This window comes from Conger conger, chromosome 12 (assembly GCF_963514075.1).
Source record: "Conger conger chromosome 12, fConCon1.1, whole genome shotgun sequence".
NCBI lineage: Eukaryota > Metazoa > Chordata > Actinopteri > Anguilliformes > Congridae > Conger > Conger conger.
The window spans coordinates 4,903,929-4,928,643 of record NC_083771.1 but is presented as its reverse complement, the minus strand read 5'-3'; the positions used below and the strand labels follow the sequence as shown (position 1 = coordinate 4,928,643).

General features: G+C 48.6%; 2 protein-coding genes across 2 annotated transcripts in view; one reads left to right on the top strand and one right to left on the bottom strand.

Annotated features, from left to right (window-relative positions):
- cdk5rap2 (CDK5 regulatory subunit associated protein 2) overlaps positions 1 to 18,280 on the top strand; it is a 42,802-nt gene extending 24,522 nt beyond the window's left edge. The window contains exons 32-52 of the mRNA XM_061262020.1: positions 70 to 1,684; positions 2,685 to 2,798; positions 3,172 to 3,736; positions 4,330 to 4,562; positions 5,426 to 5,477; positions 6,442 to 6,573; positions 7,296 to 7,471; positions 9,442 to 9,516; positions 9,963 to 10,397; positions 11,031 to 11,156; positions 11,552 to 11,665; positions 12,310 to 12,499; positions 13,320 to 13,465; positions 14,387 to 14,584; positions 14,681 to 14,767; positions 15,214 to 15,479; positions 15,945 to 16,091; positions 16,593 to 16,731; positions 16,850 to 16,896; positions 17,151 to 17,202; positions 17,444 to 18,280. Of these exons, the coding sequence (XP_061118004.1) occupies positions 70 to 1,684; positions 2,685 to 2,798; positions 3,172 to 3,736; positions 4,330 to 4,562; positions 5,426 to 5,477; positions 6,442 to 6,573; positions 7,296 to 7,471; positions 9,442 to 9,516; positions 9,963 to 10,397; positions 11,031 to 11,156; positions 11,552 to 11,665; positions 12,310 to 12,499; positions 13,320 to 13,465; positions 14,387 to 14,584; positions 14,681 to 14,767; positions 15,214 to 15,479; positions 15,945 to 16,091; positions 16,593 to 16,731; positions 16,850 to 16,896; positions 17,151 to 17,202; positions 17,444 to 17,520 (4,986 nt within the window). The 3' untranslated portion in view covers positions 17,521 to 18,280. The remainder of the gene's footprint in view (positions 1 to 69; positions 1,685 to 2,684; positions 2,799 to 3,171; positions 3,737 to 4,329; positions 4,563 to 5,425; positions 5,478 to 6,441; positions 6,574 to 7,295; positions 7,472 to 9,441; positions 9,517 to 9,962; positions 10,398 to 11,030; positions 11,157 to 11,551; positions 11,666 to 12,309; positions 12,500 to 13,319; positions 13,466 to 14,386; positions 14,585 to 14,680; positions 14,768 to 15,213; positions 15,480 to 15,944; positions 16,092 to 16,592; positions 16,732 to 16,849; positions 16,897 to 17,150; positions 17,203 to 17,443) is intronic.
- A 272-nt stretch (positions 18,281 to 18,552) lies between these two features.
- nup188 (nucleoporin 188) overlaps positions 18,553 to 24,715 on the bottom strand; it is a 26,841-nt gene continuing 20,678 nt past the window's right edge. Inside the window, exons 38-44 of the mRNA XM_061263531.1 lie at positions 24,290 to 24,427; positions 23,833 to 23,907; positions 23,319 to 23,540; positions 21,224 to 21,355; positions 20,777 to 20,850; positions 20,566 to 20,695; positions 18,553 to 20,253 (exon numbers count right to left, since the gene is read on the bottom strand). Coding sequence (XP_061119515.1) covers positions 20,074 to 20,253; positions 20,566 to 20,695; positions 20,777 to 20,850; positions 21,224 to 21,355; positions 23,319 to 23,540; positions 23,833 to 23,907; positions 24,290 to 24,427 — 951 coding nt within the window. The 3' untranslated portion in view covers positions 18,553 to 20,073. The remainder of the gene's footprint in view (positions 20,254 to 20,565; positions 20,696 to 20,776; positions 20,851 to 21,223; positions 21,356 to 23,318; positions 23,541 to 23,832; positions 23,908 to 24,289; positions 24,428 to 24,715) is intronic.

The following is a 24,715-nucleotide window of genomic DNA, read 5'->3' as shown; positions in this document are numbered from 1 at the left end:
TGTAAAGCTGTTTGAGTCGGTCCAGATTGTAAATGTATCGTTAATGGTTTTTTCCTTTTTGTTTTATAGACTAGTACAAGGTCCCGCCTCCCGGTTCCCATAAGGCCCAATCATTTGTTAGGAAGCAGCAGAAAGGCGGGCAGCCTGGCCAATGAGAGCGAGTCACAGTCGCTGAGGGACGAGAGTCATCTGATGGAGAACACGCAGCTTCAGGGGCACGGTCTGCCAAGACTGCTCGACTTGGATGGGCCGGGCCAGATGGGCGTGGTCCCACGGAGCTCCCTCTGGCCAGACTCCGAGCAACCCTCAGATCTTCACGCGGGCTCAGACGCGGCGCTCCGCAGTCAACTGGAGCTCCTCCACGGCGAGTGCCAGGACCAGGAGCGGGTGATCGCCCGGCTGGAGGAGCGGGCGGCGGAGAGCGGGGAGCTGCAGGCGGCGCTGCTCCAGAAGGAGAGGCTCTGCCGGGAGCTGGGCGAAGCCCTGCAGGCTGCCGAGTCCACCATCGCGTATCTCACCGCCTGCAACCTGGACAGCCAGGGCAGGGACCACCAGGCCCACGACTCTGAGCTCCAGGCTCAGTTCGGCCAGCTGCAGCAGGCTCTTCAGGAGAAGGACGACCTGAACCGGCAGCTCCTGGAGCGGCTACATGTAGCCGAGTCCTCGCTCGCCTCTCTTGGCGCCTTCACCGTAGACGCCGCCGCCCTAACTGCCTGCACTGACCCCCAGGAGCTAGCGCGCCAGCTCCAGCGTGCCCTCCAGCCGAGCAGCAAGCCGTCTGCACAGCCTCCCACAAACACAGAGACGGTCGAAGACCTGCAGGTCAGAGACCCGGGTGTGCACCGGCAGATCGATCATCTCCAGGAGGCCCTGTGGGAGCAGAGTCGGCTGAACGCCGAGCTGCAGGAGCGGCTTCGTGCCGCGGAGCAGAGCACCCACAGGGACGGCGCCCCCAATCCCGGCTCCGACCACAGCGGACGGGGGGAACAGCCCCGGAAAGCCCCGGAAGCACAGGGCAAGGAGCAGAAGGATCGGCACGAAATGGGCGGCAATAAAAGAAAAGACACGAAGGGCGCAAAACTGAGACCGCAGCCCGGAGAGACGCACGACGACCCGCGCTCACCAGACCAGCTAATCCGATGGCTGGTGGCGTACCTCCAGGCTGCGGAGGGCTGTGTAGCGTCACTCAGTGCCTTCTGTGTGGACGGTGGCACCCGAGACGGGCCGAGGGGGCTGGCAGAGCTTCGGCAGCAGCTGGAAACGCTCCAGAAGGCCGGTAGAGAGAAGAATCGCCTGCACGAGTTCTACGCGGACGAGTCAAACCAACCTGGAGACAAACCTGCAGGCCGGCAGGACGCAACCACAACCGCAACCACAACCGCAACCCTACACGACAACATAGGCCTCATTCAGGAAGCTCACGCCGAGAGCTGGCGGGTCATCTCCGATCTACGCCAAGCCCTCGAGGACCAGAAGCAGCTCGCTGGGAACCGTGAGGGCCAGCTGAGGGCCGGTCTGAGTGCGGCAGGGCCAGCTCACGCTCAGGGGCAGCTGGAGTCCCTGCAGAAGGCTCTGAAAGAGAAGAAGCGCTCGTGCAAAGCGCTGGAAGAAAAGCTGGCTGCAGCTCACGCCATCATCGCTCGACACACTCCTGCACACAAGACCCACTGCGCGTCCCAACAAAGTAAGCATTGTTTGACGGCTGGTACATTTGTAATGGGTGGAGATCTTCCATGTAGGGTCACAAAGTTAATATCCAACAATATAATTGGTATAGAATTATTGGTTTAAAATGTAATTCCTTTTGTGTTTTTTGGCAAGTCATGAAGCAGAATATTTGTGAATGAGCACAAAAAGCATACTGGAGGATTATGCTTTTGAAGTTTTGATTATGCTTTTATTATTACTGCATATGGTATCCAGTTTCAGAATGTGTGAAGACCTCTGGAGCCAGCGGCAGTAAAAATATCCCTTGAACTTATTAACCAAGTGTCAGACACGAAACTCCCCCCATTTTATTTATATCGAAGGCTGCCTTGACTCCATCCGTAGATGTTCTCATGTTCACGCAGTAGTTAGGTCTTATTTAACATCCCACCTCCAGCTAAATTTACAGGTAGGTCCTGAAGTTGGCTTCGGAAAAACAAATCGCAGTTTGTCTTCATTTCACGCCGGCCTTCCAAGGACTATTTTGGGAAGGAGCCGCGGCATCTGCGCCAGCTGCGGCTTCCGTGACAACAGCATCTGTGACATGCTGCTGCTGCTGGTGTCAGCAGTCTTGTGACAAAATGGCCCCTGTTGACAAGCGTTTCCTGTGAACCTACTGCATGTGTAGTTCATGTGCTGAGCGTGCTGGCCAGATTCATTACATTTGGTAGGACAAACACCATAATGAACCTCATGTGGTTACCAGTTAAGCTGTCTCAACTTTTTCAAATCCTTTTTTAAATCTTAACTGCCAACTGGCCCATGCTGATCTTTACATGAATGAGAATGCCACTGAATGGTGCTTCACACCACTAACAAACGGCCTTGTAGTCTCGTTACTGAGATTGAGCTGGAGCGTGAAGCAGAATGAGTTTGAAGCATGTCCCCCACTGTGTGGTAGTCTGAAGCCCAGGCAGGGCTTCGAGATGTTTCCTCCAATCAGAAGGGCTCCATTAACCCCACCGTGTCGCCCCTAGCGACCTCTCTGGAGCAGGATGACAAAGGGGTACAGGTGGATTTGCAGGACCTGGGTTACGAAACCAGTGGAAAGAGTGAAAACGAAGTGGATAGGGAGGAGAACAGTAGCACAGGTAGCACAGCATGCCTGATGGGTGTTTGACTAATGGTGGTTTTAACCCCCTGCATGAGGATCTGCATTGCTGATGATTAACCATGGTGTGCAGTTCTGATTTTCAACCCCCCCCCCCCCCACTGAGCTTTTGAATCACATCTTTAACTTCTCAAACTGTCACAATGATACTGTTGTCATTGTCCGGTTTTTCTTCCCTGCATGTTTGCATCCTGGTTTTTCGAATGCCTTTACCCGTCTCCTTTGTACTGTAAATCATAACCTTCTGGTCATAAAGGTCCCATCAGTCACGGTCTTGCCCTGTTCTCTAACATCATCATTACGGTTGTTAATGTCCCGTAATAATCCGTTTCCGTCTCGTTGCGGCAACGCAGACAACGACCTGGGCCTACAGCTGCACCCCGGCGAGTCCAACATCTCCGCCCTGCTGCAGCAGGTCCGTGGGGTCTTCTCCTCCTCCACGGAGAACCTCGAGTCCAACTCCAGCGCCTCGTACCCGAGCTCGCCCACCCTCAGCTCGCCCCAGGCCGGGCCGAAGGGTCTGCAGGCGTACGAGGACCGCGGCCAGACGGACGGCGCGGACCGCCTCAGGCTGCAGGTGTCCGAGCTGAAGGGGCAGCTGGAGAACCGGCGCAGGCTGATCCACCACCTGCAGGGCCTCCTGCGGCGCTGCTCGCTGTCCGGCGACCCGCTGACCGTGACCTCTGACCCCGGACACTCCGACGCGGGGAAGCACGACTCGGGGCTCGGGGACGGGCAGGACCACGCCTCCGGGGACCTCGGCGCGGAGCTGACCCGCGGGGAAGAGGAGATGCGGGCGATGGAGGACCGGATCGCGGCTCTCACGGCGGAGCTGGAGAAGGAGAGGGGCGTGAGCAGGAGCCTGACGGAGCAGCTGCAGCACATTCAGCTGCGCAGCCTCTCTGCGTCGCCGGCCAGGTGAGCCGGGGGCTGCGCTCGTGGCGGCTTTAGCAGCTTTAGCTTGGTCTTAACTCCACGTGGCTTCGTTCGTGATCGTATGGCACACCCTGGGGCTTAGCAGTATGACGACCTCATGCTTTTATTACTAGGGATTCCAGCCTAGTTCATTTACAAATTGTAATGAGACCAAAATAACTATTGCATTATATAGGATGTCAGTTTATGTATCTAAAGTGATGGATTTCTACTGTTCTAAGAATTTTTTCCTGCTGTATTTCATGTATTGAATTGAAAATTCTACATTGATTTATCATTACTGAACACAGATTAGTAAGGAACAAATATAGTTCCCAGGAGAACCTCTGCTCTCCTTTGATGCCTTGGTTAGAGTTGTCCTTGCTAACAGCCCTAGGGTTGTCCTTGATTGGGGTTGTCCTTGGTTAGGGTCATTCTTGGTTATGGTAGTCCTTGGTTAGGGTCATTCTTGGTTATGGTAGTCCTTGGTTAGGGTCATTCTTGGTTATGGTTGTCCTTGGTTAGGGTCATTCTTGGTTATGGTTGTCCTTGGTTGGGGTTGTCTGTGCTGCATTGTGAACTTGTGACCCCCACAGGATGGACTCGCTGGTGCAGTCCCAGGCCCGGGAGCTGTCCCACCTCCGGCAGCAGATCAAAGAGAGCCGGGGCCTGGGCGGCCTGCAGCGGCAGCAGCTGCAGGAGCTCCACCGGGCCTTCGAGGAGCTGCTGCAGGCCAGCGATGTCGACTACTACATGGGGGAGGTGTTCCGCGAGCAGCTGGACAAGAGCCTGACTCTGCTGGAGCGACTGGAGGACCGGCTTGAGAACGGTACTGCGCTGAGCACACACGCACACACACACACACACACACGCGCGTGCGCGTATACACGCCTATACACACACACACACACACACATACGCACACAGACACATACGCACACACACATTCACACACACTCACACACACGCGCGCGCGCGCGCACACACACACACACACACACACACACACACACACACAAACACACATACGCGCACACACACACAAACACACATACGCGCACACACACACACACACACATACACACACACACACACACACACACATACGTGCGCGCACACACACACACACACACACACACACGCACACGCATGCGCGTATACACGCCTATACACACATATACACACACACACACACACACATACGCGCACGCACACACACACACACACACACACACGCGTGCGCGTATACACGCCTATACACACACACACACACACACACACGCGTGCGCGTATACACGCTTATACACACATATACACACACACACACACACATACGCACACAGACACATACGCACACACACATACACACACACACACGCGCGCGCACACACACACACACACACACACAGACACATACGCACACAGACACATACGCACACACACATACACACACGTGCGCGTATACACGCGTATACACGCCTATACACACACACACACACACAAGCACTTAGTTAGGTTGTCAAGCTCTGTATACATGAGAGAAATCTAAGGCCCATTTTTTCCTTGGAAAAGGTGTTTTGGTACAATCTACTATGATTAACAGTGCATGCCACAGTAATTCCCCTTTATAGGGCCACAAATGTGCTCGCTCTGTGACTGACTGTGAGGACCTTCATAACTGATGTCTTGCAGGTGATGCCCATTCAGATAATGAGGACAGTGCTGTGCTGGAGCTGGCTCAAAGGTAGGTCTGGCGGCTGTACCACAGCTGTGGTCTGAAGACTTTTTTCCCCCTTAAGTAGCTTCATAAACAACCAGTTTTAAGTTTGCACAGATTCCTGCAGTAATGATTTTCTGCATTCAGTTTGAGCCAAAAACAGACGGGTTTACAATGTCTTCATGTCATCAGGACAGATGTCTATGATATAATGTAGATTTCTCAATGCAAGATGTGGACGAGAGTGTGCGTGTCGGAATAGAATGCATCAGGCCCGGGCTGCAGTAAAGTAAATAGAATTGCTCAGCAGACACAGAACAGACTGCCTTTTACTCTGCACTGTGTCCAAATCAGCACCTGGACAAGACATCATGTTCAAGACATGAGCCACTTTACAATGTCATTTTGACTGCGTACTGTTCTTTTTTTTCCCATTTTGACTATGAAAATCCATGTTTCCATTTGGTCAGAAAAAAATACATCTGGGAAAGGTCCAATGTTTTTATTGTACGCAGTGCGCTGTAATTAGTGTGCAAGTCTTTATTAGTGACTTAATTAGTGTGTGAGTATAGCTTACAGGTTGACATCATTGTTTACCGATTCAAATTTTCCATTGGCAAGCACTTTGTACATTTTAAAGCCATGTGGGAAAAGAATTCAGTAAACTGAAAGTAACTGATAAATCAATATTGTGTAAGATAAGCACTGTAGCTGGTTAATGGACATTCCTTCCTCCTCTCCCATGTACCCTTTATATGTTGTTTGAAGTCTCCTGTAGCCAAAACAATGCATTAGTGACTAAATTAGACATACCCAGCTGTCCTGAATGTTCTTCATCCAAAAAGCTCAAAGTTTCACTAATGAGGGAAAAAGATTCTGGGTAACTTGATCTCTTTAGAGAATGTGGGAAACGTAGTCTGTCTGCTGGCGTTGTTTTGCCTGTGTACTGTGTACTGTGCTGTACTATTGGACGCGTTCTCTCGACCTGCAGAGAGTCGCTCTGCCTGTCGCTGGACAGTCCCAGTAGCGTCCATCAGCAGGTAGGCCTCCTGCGGACGCAGCTCAGGTATCTGGTGCAGCAGAACCAGGACTTAGCGGAGGCTACTAAGGAGCAGCTGAACCTGTGAGTGTTCTGGCCTGGGAGAGACACGAGCATGCGTGTGCTGTGTGGTGTCCCTTTTTTAACCTCGCCTGTGGTTCCTTCAGTAGTGCACAGGGATCCATGTTTCCTCATGAAATATTGCAATTTTGAGTGTCATGTAAGAATGAAATTAATTATATATGCCTGCGTAACGTTGGGAGGTGTATAATGACTACCACGGCTGTGGTTTTCCTCCTTCAAACACTATTTTCCAGAAGTGTTGACCAGTTTATGCCGTGTGTGTGTGTATTTGTTAGTTAATTTAGTTGACCCCTAGATTTAAAAAAAGTATCCGCAGAGTGGAACTCTGCATTGTTAAAGGTACTATCGGTCAGATTTTCTGTGTTAAAGCGTAGTTACAAGACCATTGTAAATCCCTTCCTATCATTGAAAAAGGCTAACTGACAGGTTGACTCACCCTCTGCCTGTGTTTATAGTCCGTAATTTCAGGTTTCATAATCTACAGTTGACACACCGACACGACCAAAACATTGTACAGCTGTACAATAATTCAAGCTCTTTGGCTGTTGGCTCATTGGTCTGAATTCCCCACTTACAGAAAGGGAAGGGATAAACAGTGTTGTGGTTTGAGGGTGTTTGCTGCTGCAATTCCTCTCCTGACCATTAGGAGTCCGAAATAACCCATTGTACCTTTAAATCATAGTTAGTCTGGCCCATTTCTCCAGCCCTGTTCTGTGTTGCAGGCTCTCCAAGGAGCTGCAGGACAAGAACCGCCTGGTGCAGAGTCTGCAGAAGCAGCTGCGAGGGCAGTCTCCCAGCAGCCTCCACAGCTCCGACTCTGAGCCCAGCGACCGGGCCTCCACCTACACCGCCAGCCCCACCTCCACGCACAGGCTCAGCTACGACCGCGCCTTTCAAGGTGAACACTGCTGAACACGGGCTCTGCTGAATGCGAATGATCGCGTGTCTGTCTAGTTGAGCGCTGCCGTTGTTCTAGTGTTATGGTTGGCATTTATATAGCGCCTTTATCCAAAGCGCTGTACAATTGATGCTTCTCATTCACCCATTCACACACACACTCGCATACCAACGGCGATTGGCTGCCATGCAAGGCACCGACCAGCTCATCAGGAGCATTTGGGGGTTAGGTGTCTTGCTCAGGGACACTTCGACACAGCCCGGGCGGGGGATCGAACCGACAACCCTCCGACTGCCAGACGGCTGCTCTTACTGCCTGAGCCATGTCGCCCCCCAATACTGATTGTTACTGTAGCAGCAGGTCCTTAACGTCCTAGCTCTGTAACGAAGAGGTTAAATGGTAAATGGTTGGCATTTATATAGCGCCTTTATCCAAAGCGCTGTACAATTGATGCTTCTCATTCACCTATTCATACACACACTCGCACACCGACGGCGATTGGCTGCCATGCAAGGCGCCGACCAGCTCGTCAGGAGCATTCAGGGTTAGGTGTCTTGCTCAGGGATCGCCTTAGCCAATGGTGCCCCGTAAATGGACTGAAGTATCTCATTCAATGACAACACATCACATAACAGTCCCTATACTAACCATGGCTGTCTGAACGGGGAGATTTCAAGAGAGGGTGTGTTATATTTACATTTCCCTTGAATCATTTTATTGGACAAGTGCTCATTAAATATGAGTATTTTCCCCTTCGGTCAGATTGTGTCAATCAATGTAACGGCCCTTTGTAATGGCATTAGTAATGGTACTTATTTCACTCGCGCTCATTGTTCTGAAGCGAAGCGTTACAAACCACAGAGGAGCAGGGGGGAGGACAGGGTGGGTGTAGGGTTCCCTGCAGCACTTACGGATGCATTATTCATATGCGGTGTCCTGTTCAGGCTCCTAAATTCTGCTCAAGCAGAGATGAGAAGCTGCGGTGATGTGCGTGGATTGTATGCATCACGTGAGAGGGTACTGAGAAGTTTCCGGCCCAAAACTCATTTACTGATACACTGCTACAGTGCAGAGGGGCTGGCTGTGGCAATATGGAGACCGTTGAGGGGGAAACGGTACGAAACACAGATTCTCGTGGACTGTGGAAGAAAGTTCTGTACACTGTGAAAGTTGGTGACCCAGGTATTTGGAATAATGCTGAAGGGATATATGCTAATGTTGTGTTCTGATGTCTTTGTTATTTGAGTTTTTTGTGTGTGCTTCATGGTGTGTTAATGTTATAATACCTTTTTTCTGCTAGATTTAATTTGTTTGAGATTTCTGTGTGGATTTGTAATGTATATAATTTGAAATCTTACATTTTAATCTTTGAAATCCAAATTTATACGGTACTGTCAGATTATTTTGAAATGTAGAGTAATTGTGAATCAATTTAAAGTGATGTAAAAACATTTTTATTTATCATTACTTCACATTCTGGCATTAATGTTCTAGTTACAGTTGAAATTGATGTAGTAATTGAATTCAGTGTAAAACACGCTCAGTCTGGAGCATCAGGATGTATTGTGTTACAGGAGAGTAGGCCCTCCATGGAGCCCTGCTGCATCTCAGCACCTGTTGAAATTCAGCCCATAGGCTCCGTTCATTACCGCCTCATTACAGACCTGTGACTATTAGCGCCTGGCTTATATTTCAGGTGGCTAATTTCTCTCTGGGATCATAATGCGCTAATCCTTTAGCTCTGGCTGGCTCTGTTTTGGGTGGGGAGATGCCCTCACCTGAAATGGCTGCCTGCCACACAGTGGTTCTGGACGTTTCTCTTTGTGAAAACATTCTCTGACATTTTTAGGTGTTTATTATTGGGGGCTTTGTGACCATGGACAGGTGAGTGGCCCTCCTGGTGTGTGTTGTTTACTTTGTCGGATGAAACTGAAAGGTAAACTTCCCTCCTCTCTGGTTCTTTGTTACAGGAGTCAAAGGGATGAATGATTTAGCTGCTGTAGACCCTGCTTGTGGCGCTGCTTCTGGGAGATCCACTAATTCAGGTACAGAAGAAGCAGTTGGTTATAGTTGGCTATATTCCAGCAGGTCTATGAGGATGGAAGCCAGTCCCCCTCTACTGCAGGTCTACAGTACTGATTTCAGTGCAGCATATCAGTGATTTCTCTTAGCCAACATCCAGAAATATGGCAGTATTCTTCTATCAATTTATTGTTGTTTATTCTGATAGCCCAAACATACATTTTTATTATATATTTATTTATTTATTAATTAGATATTTATATTTTATCCCCCAGTAATTCTGCATTAATATTAACATCAATGCTTTTATGCTGCAAAAACCGCTGGGACTTGATTGATTGAAACGTATTCTACCTGCAGTGCTATAATATGAGATTAAAGACACACCAGCATGTTGGCTGCACACCCAGGACTGGTGGTATTTTAATGTGAAGGTACTGAAGTCCGATGTGTTCTCCTCGTGACTCAGGGAGCGGGAGAGAGAGCGGGGCCGCCTGCCTGGCTCTGGGTGTGGGGGATGCTGGGACCGACCCGCGGCATGCTGGGACAGACCCACGGCATGCTGGGACAGACCCACGGCATGCTGGGACAGACCCACGGCATGCTGGGACAGACCCGCGGCATGCTGGGACAGACCCACGGCATGCTGGGACAGACCCACGGCATGCTGGGACAGACCCACGGCATGCTGGGACAGACCCGCGGCTGCAGGACCTGCAGAGGGAGAACAGCCGGCTCCTGGATCAGCTGAGGAGCAGCGCGCAGCTGAACGAGACTCTGCGCAGCGAGCTGGACCTGCACTGCTCCATCCTGACCCACAGGGACGAGGCCGGACCGGACCGGCCTGACTCCACCGCCCCCAGAGAGGGGCACCGAGGGTCTGCCGCCGGGGCCCTGAGCCCTGGTAAAGCCTTCTGCACGGGCTCTTCATACTGCGTGTGTGTCTGTCTGTCTCTCTGTCTCTCTCTGTTTATGTCTCTGTCTCTCTGTCTGTATATGTCTCTGTCTGTCTCTCTGTCTCTCTCTCTGTTTATGTCTCTGTCTCTCTGTCTGTTTATGTCTCTGTCTCTCTCTCTGTTTATGTCTCTGTCTGTGTCTGTCTCTCTGTCTATATGTCTCTGTCTCTCTGTCTCTCTCTCTGTTTATGTCTCTGTCTGTCTCTCTGTCTGTTTATGTCTCTGTCTCTCTCTCTGTTTATGTCTCTGTCTGTCTCTTTTCCTGTGTACATCGACAGTGGCTTCAGAAAGTATTGATACTTGCATCTGCAGGACCTTAAGCACCTTATAAGAAACCTGTTTAAATTTCCCAAAAATGTATTCCATAAAAGTTGATGTCATGGCTATAAGGAAAAAAATACCAAGACGATATGGTAGACTTTTGGAACCGTTTTCCGATAAATATACTCTCATGCTTTTAGAGAACCAACGCGTGTTTCAGTTTTATGCTAGGCCATTGAAAATGAGGAAATGGTGCTTGAATAAGATGTGAAGCGATGTGAAGCAGGTGTAGTGAGTGTGATCTGTGCTCCCCACCCCAGACCTCCTGGCTGAGCACCTGCAGGAGATCCGCAGCCTGAGGAGGCGTCTGGAGGAGACCATCCGCACCAACGACCGACTCCGGCAGCAGCTGGAGCGCAGGCTGGCCGAGGTGGAGAAGGACCCAGGTGAGACCAGCTCGGTTAGCTGTGCTTCTGCCCTCAACAGCGCCCTGGGGGCAGACAGTCGTGTCAAAATGATGAATCTCCCGTTGTAATCTCGCACCTGCAGGTTTGCTAATCGACCCAGGGGGAGGAAATTTAATTAAGAGAGCAGCCTCTTGAAACGGCAGCACTGGCTCCCAGCAGATTTGGTGTTGTGGTTATTGTCTCTCATGCAGGAAACCAGGGTCCAACCCTCACCTGTTCCTTTTTTCCCTCTTTGTTTCGCTCACTTTTAAAAGATTTTGTACAATCACTCAGGATGCTGTTGAGGGCAAAAAGTCGCATTGAGCCGTGAGCTCCCATATGACTTCCACATTCTGCTGAGTCACTCTCCCTGCGCTTGTGGTCGTGTTCAGCAGCCACCAACATCTTCATCCACGGCACCGAGGACCAGGGCCAGCTGGCCAACGAGCTGCGCTTCCTGTGGGGCCAGAACCAGGCCCTGAAGGAGCAGCTGAGCCTGGGGTCACGAGGTTAGCATCTCAGCTATTCCGCTAACTGTGGAGCTTACCCTGCTGTTCACCTCTAACAATGTCAACCATTTCAGCACACTGTCTTCTTCATGCAGATGGTGTTAAGTGCTGATGGCAGTCTTATTGCAGTTGTAAAGCATCATCAGTGTACCAGGCTAATTGGAGAACTACTAATCAGAATCGCAAGTTGAATGAGTATTTAAGTTCATAATATAATACACATTTTACATGGAAATGGCTTGTGGTCTCTTTTAAATTATATTACATTATATTATGGATTTCAGTTTTAATGGTGCCAGACAGGGGTCCCCACAGTGAAGGAGCACCTGCATTCTGGTCTTCTGGGGTTCCGCAACTGGGGTTGACAGTGCGCCATCAGCACTCTCACTCATTCAACTGTTCTTGTGAATGAACAGTAGAAAAGCGTATACACTCTGTGAGCACATTATTAGGTCTTTATTAGACTTACTTTTACTTACTTAGAGGTTATGACACGTTGTGTGTTCAGAGATGCTCTTCTGCATACCACTATTGTAATGTGTGGTTATTGGCTGCTTTATATAATAGCATCTATTGGTGCTCAGTGAGTATATTGAGTAATGATATTGTTTGATAAAAAGCGACACTGACTTTGTTGTGCACAGATAAGCAGAAGGAGAACGAGAAGCTGAGGGAGTCTCTGGCCAGGAGGACGGCGAAGCTGGAGTACGTGAGGACCGAGTTTGAGGCTCTGAAGAAGGAGAGCGGCCGCTTGCAGAGCAGAGTCTCCGCCACGCTGGAGGACAACACCCGCCTGCAGGAGGCGCTGCGCTGCGGCCGGGACCAGATCCACAGGTAGGCCCCGTACCACAGCCCAGATCCACAGGTAGGCCCCGTACCACAGCCCAGATCCACAGGTAGGCCCCGTACCACAGCCCAGATCCACAGGTAGGCCCCGTAGCCCAGACCAGATCCACAGGTAGGCCCCGTACCACAGCCCAGATCCACAGGTAGGCCCCGTACCACAGCCCAGATCCACAGGTAGGCCCCGTACCACAGCCCAGATCCACAGGTAGGCCCCGTACCACAGCCCAGATCCACAGGTAGGCCCCGTACCACAGACCAGATCCACAGGTAGGCCCCGTACCGCAGCCCAGACCAGATCCACAGGTAGGCCCCGTACCACAGCCCAGACCAGATCCACAGGTAGACCCCGTACCACAGCCCAGACCAGATCCACAGGTAGGCCCCGTACCACAGCCCAGACCAGATCCACACCACAGCCAAATTCTATAACTGTGGTTGGGTCGAAAAGGGCAACAGCAAATTTCGAAATGGCAAAATCAAGACCCATCTCTTTTTAAAAAAATCTTTATGTGATTGGTTCGCAGAGGAAAGAATGAAGGTGATGTAGGCTTTTCTCTCTGAGCCCATCAAAAGAGGAACATATTCAGCTCCATACGCTTCTAAAAGTCCCTGTCTGGTGCACAAAAGCGTAGGAAACGCTTCAAACACATTAAAACTAATTAGAGGCGCCCCCAGCGATTAAAGCGCATTCGGTGTGATCGCAGCCTGAGACTGCAGCGCCTGTGTCTGTAATGTAAAGAGCTGTGAAGCCTGCAGAAGCCCCTGGTCCCTGGCTAGCCTCACCGTGCCGGTGTAATGGTCATTTCAGGCTCCAGAGCGAGATTAACATCCAGAGGCAGCAGCTCATGGACAACCACCAGCTCCTGCAGTCTCTGAGAGTGGAGCTGCAGGTGTATGAGCAGATCGAAGCTGACTCAGACCAGCAGACCGGTGAGTGTGCACCTCTTCCCCTCTGTACGGTCACATCCCATGTGTCATACTGGGTTTATTCCATCAAGGTGCAAAACATGTTCCACCAATTCACTGTTCATCTCAAAATATTTACGCATTCTCTGTAAGACATTATCATTTCATATATTATATTATATAATATTATAACCTGTTCTAATGTTCTGACATTGATTAAAAGCTACAGAAATAGACATACAGTGACTGGGTCACTTTGGTCCAATTTGACTTGGTGACTGCATGGCCCAGTCTGGTGTTCCTGCAGCTCTCCTGAGGGTCTACAGCCTTAATTATTCCCAGTGAGGTCATCTGTGATGGTTGAGTGAACTGCCGTGCCACAGGCTCCAGTGTGCTCTGTCTGATCCTCCTGCAAACGCCGTGGTCTGGGACACTGAGCCAACCCACACCGCACGGTTTTATGAGAGGAAAACAAGAATTTAAATGAAGTGATATAAATGTGCCTTCCAAAAAATACACGTCTTCATTTTGACTCATGACGAGACTTAAATGAAGGGTTTCTCTCAGGGTTCACTGCAGTGGCCTCTTCACTGTGTCATGTGTCATCTTTCTTGTGGAGCTTGCACTCAGTCATTGAGTCAGACTGTATATGCCCGTATGGGGAAGTGCATATGATTACCCAACAGCCACTTGATGCTGTGGTAGGCTCACGTTGGTCTGAGGGGTAATATCATTACCACCCAGCCGTGTTGTGGTATACAAGTGCATTTCGGCAGTGGCAGTTGGAGCTGGATAAGTGGCTGTGTTTGAGAGTCAGTCGTGGTGTTTGTCAGTCAGTAACGTTGTTTGTCAGTGGGTAGTGTTCTTTGTAAGTCAGCAGGGCGTGTGTCGGTCAGTAGCGGCGTCAGTAGTGCGGTCTGTCCCGATGACCTGCAGCTCCGGCCCCGGCTCAGAGCACCCCGAGCCCAGGCCCCGGGCCTGTGGACCTGGGGGAGCTGCTGTCGGAGATCCGCCACCTGCGGCTGCAGCTGGAGAGGAGCATCCACACCAACAACGCCCTGCGGCAGAGACTGGAGGAGCAGCTCCTCAGGGGCCCCAAGCAGGAGGGCTCCCCCTCCATCCTCATCAACTACCTCCTGTCTGGAGAGGCCAGGGCCCCTGCTGGAGGTACGGGGAGCCTCCCCTGATGTCCTTCACACTGTGTGTGTGGGCCAGCGCTGGGCCTCTGATAGAGCGTGAACACCCTCTCTCTCTCTGTTTCAGACGACGGTGCTAAACCCCCTGCAGGCGACTGCTGTGACCCCCCCCAGGGCTCCGCCCGCACCCGGGACCCCTCCGCTGTGCTCCACGGTGCGTCTCCTGGGCCCCGCTTCTGTTTGGGGTTAGGGTGTAAATATGCAGGCTGATTCTCCCATTCTCCATAGTCACGGTCCCTCATGAAGGGTTGGGATCAGTTTCATCAGCCGGCTGGTAAACGATGAACATGAAAATGAAAATTTGCTGAAACGGAAGTAGTCTGAAGAATGTAATGCGACAAACATACACAGTGAAGGAATGTGCACATACCCATACCCTGAGAACAGGTGTTCAGTCACATGAAAAATGAATCCCCACAAATCTGTAAATGTGAAATGTCTTTATAGAGGTGAAGAGGCAGTTGCGTGGGGATCTGTAAATGTGAAATGTCTTTATAGAGGTGAAGAGGCAGTTGCGTGGGGATCTGTAAATGTGAAATGTCTTTATAGAGGTGAAGAGGCAGTTGCGTGGGGATCTGTAAATGTGAAATGTCTTTATAGAGGTGAAGAGGCAGTTGCGTGGGGATCTGGACGGCTTGTCCCAGTGCAGCGAGAGCTCTGGGGACAGCACCTCCCCAGCGCCCTCGCGATTGGTCCCCGGCCACCGCATGTGGGCCAATAAGAACGGGCGGCACATCCTGGGTCTCATCGAGGACTACAACGCCCTCCGCAAGCAGATCTCTGAGGGCAGGAAGCTGACCCACGGGATGGACAGACATCTGCAGGACTGCTTCCACAGCCTGTCCCAGCACGACGCCCAATCCCAGGTAAACACTGCAGCCCTGGGCCAAAGCTCTGCTTCTTCACCGGCTGGGACCACATCACATCTGGGTGTGAGGAGAAATCAGCTGCTCCTGTGGTAGAGTCCTCATTCCACAGCTCCTTGTGTGGTGGGCCCTGTTTTAGTTCAGTAAACGTATTGTTTAGTCAGGTTGAATTTTCTTTTGGGCAGCCTGTAGTCTAGCTACGGCTGGGACCCGGAAGGTTGTTGGCTCAATCCCCGGTGTAGCCACAATAAGATCTGCACACCCTTAACCCTGCATTGCTCCAGGGAGGATTGTCTCCTGCAACTGTAAGTTGCTTTGTATAAAAGTGTCAGCTAAATGACAAATTATGTTAAAAGTTTATAGTTCAGTAAAGTTTAGTGTTTAGTAAGGTTTAGTGTTTTGAAAGGCGGTGTTCAGTAAGAGTGTTTGTGCACCATCACGGAGACCCTTGTTGTTGTTCTTCAGGTGCTGGACCAGCAGCTTCTCAAAGGCTTTTCTACGAGCATCAACACCATGCAGCAGGTGCTGGAGGAAGCGGGCCGGCTGCTGAAGCTGGTGTGGAGAGTGTCTCTGCCCTCCAGCTTCACTGTGGAGGGCACACACAGCCACCCGGTGCGTGCTGCTCTCCTCCAGCCGCCACGAGACAACTCTCATTTTAACACAGACCGCATCGGCCTGCCAACAGAGCTTTCTCTCCGACAGCATTTAATGGAGTAATACGCAAACGTGCTTATTGTTTTATTATCCAGTCATTTAAATTTATTTTTAAAATGTATTTTTCTAAGCCTAAATTCCCCATGATAAACGTTCACCCAAACTGTCTGGGCGTAGAACTGTCAATTAGCTTTCCTGTAGGCCAGCGGTGCAAACTGTGAGCCAGGAGTTATCGGGGAGGGACAAGGGGAGTGGCTATCCTTGTGTGACGTACTACTGGGAGAACATTCTCAACTGCTTGAAAATAGGACGATAAATTTAAAACGCTTACTTCTCCAAAACTAAAAGAATGGACATATTTAATACTTTCACTGTGTTTCTTCAATGCCCTCTTATTCAAATTGTGAGCAACCACCATGTTACTGGTTTAACCGTCGCTGATCTGTGCGCTGATCTCAGGATGAGCTGTTGATGAACGAGGTCTCCAGGCTGAAGAGCAGGCTGTCGCAGCAGGAGAAGATGCTGATGGGAGCAGTGAACCGCCTGCGCTCCACCAACCAGCTGAAGGAGGGCATGGAGAAGATCATCATCGATCAGTGTGAGTGCTGCTCCGAGAGATCAGTGTCTTCACCTGATGGGTTCCTGTGCTGGCATTACCTACCGAGCTGCATTGAGTAGCCATGTTCATCGAACGCGAATGTGTTTTGTCTCCACAGTATCATTAACCCACGGCGTACTCAAGAAAGCCAGAGGCAACTTGGAGGTGAGTGATGGATATCTGGACCTGCTGACATTATCAGCTGTAGTGTCCATTTCGTACATGGTACAGTTTGATGTTAAGTGTATTCTGAATTGTATACATATGGATCCATGTGGTGTAAATCTTAAATCCCATCAGTGCTGCCTACAGATCTCTGGCTTGCTCTCTGAACAAACACACTCTTTCACTGTAATAATCTTCTGTCTTTTGTTCTCTTCCTCCTTCACATCTTTCACCTTTATCTGAGTAAATTGCAGACAAATTATGTTTCACGGTTTGGCCTTAAAGGCTTACCAGGAACAACTGAAGGTCAGTTTGTTTGCCTGGAGGTTCTGTCCATGCATGAAATTGCTCATTTAACTCTGGTTTGTAAATTTGAATTGTGGATGCTGGCATTTTCAGCAGATTAGTCTGACTCAATGCATGTGTATTGGAGCTTAATGTATACCATTACAGGCATGCGTTTTTTTAGTTTTTTTTTTTTAGCTCCTACAAAGATTTAGAAAATAATGAATAACTTTGTGCTTATTTCCCCCCCCCCCCCCACAAGGTCCCAGTGAATGGACAGTGACCCCAGTAGATGAGGGAACCGGCCCCATGTGTACGTCTACCAGGAGTTCGGTGTGACTCTTTCAATCCTCTAAGGGACAGCACAGCGACACCTCCGACCCCCTTCGCACCTTGTAGCTATTAAACCCCTCCCCAGTGCCTTCCTCCCGTTTTTAATACTGTTCAAGGTACGCACTCGGCAAATCTTTGGGAAGTGAGCCGTACTTGCACATTTACAAATATTTTACCCTATTTTAATAATGAAGTTGTAAAACATTTCATCAGCAATTATGTATAGGTTCTACTTTTTTGTAAATATTGAGCTCGTTTTAAAAATTTGTACTTAAGTTTTATTTTTTACATGCCAGACCTGTTATTTTTTGCTACCTTGTTTACCTTGAGAAATAGTAGATGTGTTTGACAGTTTGTTTAAATGTTTCTTTACTGGGAAAAGCCTTTCCTCTTGATTGTGAGTGTTCATTGACCCGGAGAAAGAAAAAAAAAACAGTTGAAATGGTAAGGAAAATGTGTAAACCTACGATGACAGCTTTGCTTGAAACATTGTCATTTATCAGCTAGTCTGCATTTAGATGGTATAGGGATTTTTTGTTGTTAATTTTACCTCTGGAAAAGGTACCATTGAAAAATACATAGGAGTTGAAAGCAATAACATTTCAATATTTAAACTCTGTAAACTTGCATTCTTCAGGTCATGACTTGCCACCCAAAATGTTTGAGGAGCGCAAGCCAGCAGATTTATCTGTAAGAAATGGCAGATGTGATACTGAATCATATCGATAACTGTACATAAGAGCTCAATAAATCAATTTTCATACCAGGCAGTGCGTCTTTACTGTGGGAAAATGATGGCCGTGACAAGGATTTTCAGCCTCTTCTCGGCTGGGACAGTCGTTTGGTTTAAATCTATTACAGTCACTCAAATCTTTAACTGACTTCAACCTTCTGCACAAGGCAAATAAACACGGCAAGATTATTCAATTCATAAATAATGAAATGTGTAAAACTTTCAACTCTGAGAATTCCTCTAAAGTGAGTTTCCTTGGGTTAAATCAATCCATCTACACATTAAAACAAGCTTCTACAAAACGGTTCTTCTACAAAAAAATTGTTTTATTGTATAAACAAGACAAAAATAGGTTAACATACAAATCTTGGCTTTTCTTTTTTTAAGTTCCAACATTGTTTTTTTGACCATACATTTACAAGAGCATATAGACAGACAAGCAAGGCTTGGCATATTGGAGTAGATGAGACACGGCACAAAGCTTAAAGTATGGTTAAAAACGAAAGGAGCAGAGCCGAAACAACACTCTGGGCCAAAGCGCTACAGCTGTCATTTCAGAAGGGTATAATAATATAGAATGATTACGTACTCTCTAAGCTAACGTAAGTGTGAAGAACATGCACATTTAGCTTTTACTACACGTCTTCATAATCTATCCGCGGGTAATCATAAATACTTGGTCAGACAGGTCTTCCCATTGGCACCATTCTGTTATGAAGGGGTCATTGAATCACCAGAGCAGAACCTAAGACCGGCTCTTTGAAACGCGCAGAGGACTGACAAATGTGAGGGCGAAAGCACAAAGTTAGGCACATATGTCTAATACACCGTTGTTCCCTACAGACATTTCCTTCAAGAATAATCAAATACAAAACATATCGTGTCAGAAGCCCTGAGAATGAAAGTATTTAATGACTCAGATTCACTCTTTCCAATATGCTTGGTCTAAAATAGGTTACTTTTATTTTTAAAAATATATATTCCTTCAGGAAACCTGGGGAGAGCTGGCTAGCTTTAACAACAAAGGTGTTTTGGCCATGTTGTAAATTTGAAGCAGCAAATACTTTTTTCAACATACATGTGTATTTTGAGAAAAGTATAGTGCTTAAATGCCAGCATTTTTGCTCTTGATTGAAAGACCCCAAGACTGCAACGGATACCACGCAACCACAGCTACATTTGGTTTGAACATTCGTCCCCATCTTAAATGTAAGTCAACCAGACACCCCAAATACAAAGAGAACATTTTTCATTTATAAAAGGGTTCCATGTCCTTAGAGGCCACTAAGTTACTTCAAGTAAGGTAGGCATAACAAATCGCACGTGATCTCCTTCTGCGGTAACAGAAAGGAAGGAAGAGTAACTGAACCTGTAAACTATTGCACATTCAGTTGTTGAATTTGTCGGCTGCTGAAGGCTAAATCGGTACCAGATTTTTAAATCAAATTAATACCAATGGCACAAGAGGATGTTCAAGTCAACCGACAGCAGCGTTTTGACAATCGGAGGCCTGCCCATAAACCGCATCTAGTCGCATGTTAAAGAGTGCTAACCCTGTGTGACGGGTCTTTCGCCTGTGCTGAAAGGCCTGCGTTCGCGGCCTTGCCCGTGTTGCTGTGGTGATGAGGTTTGGGATCCTGTCGACGTGAATCGCTCCCGTGATGTCATCACGATCCCAGTCACGCCACATTTCCCGCTGGAGGCGAGTCGCAGACCCGGCGGGCGGCATCGAGGTTTGTCGGAGTCCCGGTGAGACCACCCAGAATGCTCTGGGCCCTGAGCGGAACGGGGAGGGGAGGAGGGGGGTTGGGGGAGGTGGGGCGCCCCTATCTCTGGACGTGGCGGACGAAGGCCTGCACCAGCTGGATGAAGGGCTCCTGGCCCTCGGGGCCTCCTTTGGAGCCCGGCGTGGAAGGCTTGCTCTGGGGGGAGGGGAGCAGTCCGCTGGCCGGGGAGGAGGGGGACCCGCGGCGGAAGTACCGGGACAGACTGGACAGAAGCGTGCTCTGGAGCGGGGAACAGAGACGTACGGGGTAAACATCCGAACACAGTCCGACCCTGCTCCAGGAGATCTACCACCCTGTATGCTGTCACTCCTCTGCCGGAATACCGCATTCAACAGCTAGAGATCCTGCTAATTAGTGGAGTCAAATTAGGGTTGAAAACCTACAGGACAGTAGATCTACACGAACAGGGATGGGCAACCCTAGTCTACTGGTTATGCGTGTCAAAACCCAAGGCTAATTTCAGAAGTCTTGCCCAATAGAAGCGGGCTCTAAAACACAGACACGCTGGTATGAAAGTTGACGAGGACGCACCAGCTCTGAGCTGAGTTCCTGCTTCATCCTCTGCTTGTCTCTCAGGTGCACCGTGGGGTCCTTCAGGTACCGCACCGCCTGAGAGATCAGCACGTAGAAGCAGTTCTCCATGGTGAACGCCAGCAGCGATCTGAGGGCGAGAAACCAGAGTTAACCCACTGAGGACCACCGCCGCACCCCAGAACAACCTCCGCTTTGCCGATCACCTTACTTCAGGGCTTGGGTTTCTTCGGATGAGGTCAGAGACCCTACACTTAGGGAGGCCGGCTCTTTCTTCTTCTCAATCTGCGGAGGGACGCGCAAGGCGCGGTTAAAGCGTGAACACAAGTAGCCTTTTGCCATTCCCCAATAACAGAAAGCAAAGCTCACAACATCACAGAAATACATCTATTGCAAATGGTAAATGGGACTACATTCATAATGCCTTTCAATTGATGCCTCCCATTCACCATTTCACACAATCGCACACCACTGCCGATAACCAGCAAGGCAAGGCACCAATCAGCTCGTCGGGAGCAATTGGGACCAAGGCACCTTGCTTAGGGACACTATGCCACACCCAGGGTGGGGGATCGAACCTGCAACCGCTCTTACCTCCTGAGCTACCACTGACAGAAAAACAACAGTTAAAATAAGCGAATGGTTTATGGCGCCTGACCTCTCCCAGCATGCCGAGCGCCACGTTGATGGTGGCGAGGAGGGTCCCGAAGGAAGGGGCGACGTCCGACTCGAAGGCAGGCGTGGTGAAGCTGAGCACAAACAGACTGCGGTACTCCGCCAGGTCCAGGGACTGACCAGCACACGCGGGGAGAGAGGGGGGACTGTGCGTTAATAAACATTACTAACACCGCAAGTACTGGTGTTAAACCGCTATATCACATGGGCTGGAATCCCATTTATTTCACCAAGGTAAACAAATCATTTATACAAGTTATGAGGATAGATTTAAGATGCGTAATCTCTTTAAGCTTAGTAAAAGCAGATTTAGGGGGGGGGATTTGATTGAGGTTTTTAAATAAATTAAAGGGATTAATAAAGTGAGGGATTCCTACATAGAGTGGTCACTGTGAGGAACAGCTTGCCAGGACATGTAGTGGAGGCAGAAACACAGGGTTTTCAAGACCAGGCTTCATACAGTGCTAGATACTATTTAGCTTTTACACTTTAGTGGTAGGAAAAGGTGAGCATGGCTAGGCTGAATGGCCTGTTCTCATGTCATGTTCATTTAAGACCAGAAAGTATGACAAGCGTGTCAATCATTTCCAGTACACAAATGATATCTCCTCACAGTCTATCATGATAATGAACTCAGTGTGGCATGGTAAAGGTGAAGAATGATAATGAAGTGAACTCAGTGTGGCATGGTAAAGGTGATAAATTATAATGAAGTGAACTCAGTGTGGCATGGTAAAGGTGATAAATGATAATGAAGTGAACTCAGTGTGGCATGGTAAAGGTGATAAATGATAATGAAGGGAACTCAGTGTGGCATGGTAAAGGTGATAAATTATAATGAAGGGAACTCAGTGTGGCATGGTAAAGGTGATAAATGATAATGAAGTGAACTCAGTGTGGCATGGTAAAGGTGATAAATTATAATGAAGTGAACTCAGTGTGGCATGGTAAAGGTGATAAATGATAATGAAGTGAACTCAGTGTGGCATGGTAAAGGTGATAAATTATAATGAAGTGAACTCAGTGTGGCATGGTAAAGGTGATAAATGATAATGAAGTGAACTCAGTGTGGCATGGTAAAGGTGATAAATGATAATGAAGTGAACTCAGTGTGGCATGGTAAAGGTGATAAATTATAATGAAGGGAACTCAGTGTGGCATGGTAAAGGTGATAAATTATAATGAAGGGAACTCAGTGTGGCATGGTAAAGGTGATAAATGATAATGAAGTGAACTCAGTGTGGCATGGTAAAGGTGATAAATTATAATGAAGTGAACTCAGTGTGGCATGGTAAAGGTGATAAATGATAATGAAGTGAACTCAGTGTGGCATGGTAAAGGTGATAAATGATAATGAAGTAAACTCAGTGTGGCATGGTAAAGGTGATAAATGATAATGAAGTGAACTCAGTGTGGCATGGTAAAGGTGATAAATGATAATGAAGTGAACTCAGTGTGGCAGGGTAAAGGTGATAAATGATAATGAAGTGAACTCAGTGTGGCAGGGTAAAGGTGATAAATGATAATGAAGTGAACTCAGTGTGGCATGGTAAAGGTGATAAATGATAATGAAGTGAACTCAGTGTGGCAGGGTAAAGGTGATAAATGATAATGAAGTGAACTCAGTGTGGCAGGGTAAAGGTGATAAATGATAATGAAGTTAACTCAGTGTGGCAGGGTAAAGGTGATAAATGATAATGAAGTTAACTCAGTGTGGCATGGTAAAGGTGATGAATGATAATGAAGTGAACTCAGTGTGGCATGGTAAAGGTGATAAATTATAATGAAGGGAACTCAGTGTGGCATGGTAAAGGTGATAAATGATAATGAAGTGAACTCAGTGTGGCATGGTAAAGGTGATAAATTATAATGAAGGGAACTCAGTGTGGCATGGTCAAGGTGATAAATGATAATGAAGGGAACTCAGTGTGGCATGGTCAAGGTGATAAATGATAATGAAGGGAACTCAGTGTGGCATGGTAAAGGTGATGAATGATAATGAAGTGAACTCAGTGTGGCATGGTAAAGGTGATAAATGATAATGAAGTGAACTCAGTGGCTGCTGGGGGCTGTGGTACCTGGTCCAGCATGATCTGGCAGCAGTCGGGGGTGAAGTGTTGCAGGGTGGCCAGCGTCTTGCTGAGGATCTTCAGCAGACTGCACTGGACGGCCAGCAGGGCCTTCTGCTCCGCCTCGTCACGCTCCCCACCCCCCGCCCCGCCCGGCTGCTTGGAGGGGGTGTGGGGCCCCCGCTGGGCCCGGGACAGGGGTCCGGGGGGCAACGCATCCCCGTTCTTCACCTGGACCAAAGGAAGGGGTTTTTAAGTTCTTTTTTCCCCCCTCCATTTATTTTACATTTCAATAAATATGACGGTAACTAATACTAAAATTAAATTCTACAGCAGGTCATTAAGACTTTGAGAAAATGTGAATTGACAAGCTTCAACATTTTCACATCTGTCACAAGACAAATTTCTGATTGGCTCAACATTTTATCTGGCAGAATTTCTCAAATGTCTGCTAGTCATTGATCGCTTCCACCATGAGATTATTAGTCACCTAAACCCAAATCTGAAAAGCAGATTGCCTTACCTGGAGGTAGTGGTGGAGCATCTTCTTGCTGTGCAGGAGGTATGTACACGTCTGGCACAGGTAACACAGGTTCACCTGCCACAAATTACAAAACGCTAATTCCCATTATCAAACCAAGATGGTGCTTTGGTGTGCAGGAACAGTGCAGCTAGTGCTATGCAGTCAGTTATGAAAGTTATTAGACCATGTGATTTGGGCCAGATATCAGGGAAATAAAGAATGTATCCACACTTAGCAACAGTACAGTATTACTTAAAGACAAGCTGAAACGGAAGAGAGCTGACGTATACGTGAGTAAAACGGATCTGTCACGGTTTTTGAAGGACGTCAAATGAGGAGGGGGACATCAAATGCATGCCACTGTGTGAAATGATATCGACAGGAAGGGAACTGAAACTTGACAGACATTTGATGGACCTACACTTTAAATGAGCTGAAATGTAAGTGAGCGTCTCACCTGAACGTCCTGCAGTAGCTGTGGCAGGTGAAACTGCCACTCCTTACAGAAGCTGGCCAGCTGCAGCAGGAAGCCCACCGTGTGGTCTGCTTCATCCAGACACGCCAGACTCTGCACTGTACGCACCGCGTTCAAGCACTGAGGCAGAGAGAGGTAGAGTCACTTTACAGAGTCACAGAACTGAATCAGAGTCAGAGTCATACTACTGAGGCAGAGTCACAGAACTGAATCAGAGTCAGAGTCATACTACTGAGGCAGAGTGAGGCAGAGTCACTCTACTGAGTCAGTCACAGAACTGAATCAGAGTCAGAGTCATACTACTGAGGCAGAGTCACTCTACTGAGTCAGAGTCACAGAACTGAATCAGAGTCAGAGTCATACTACTGAGGCAGAGTGAGTCAGAGTCACTCTACTGAGTCAGAGTCA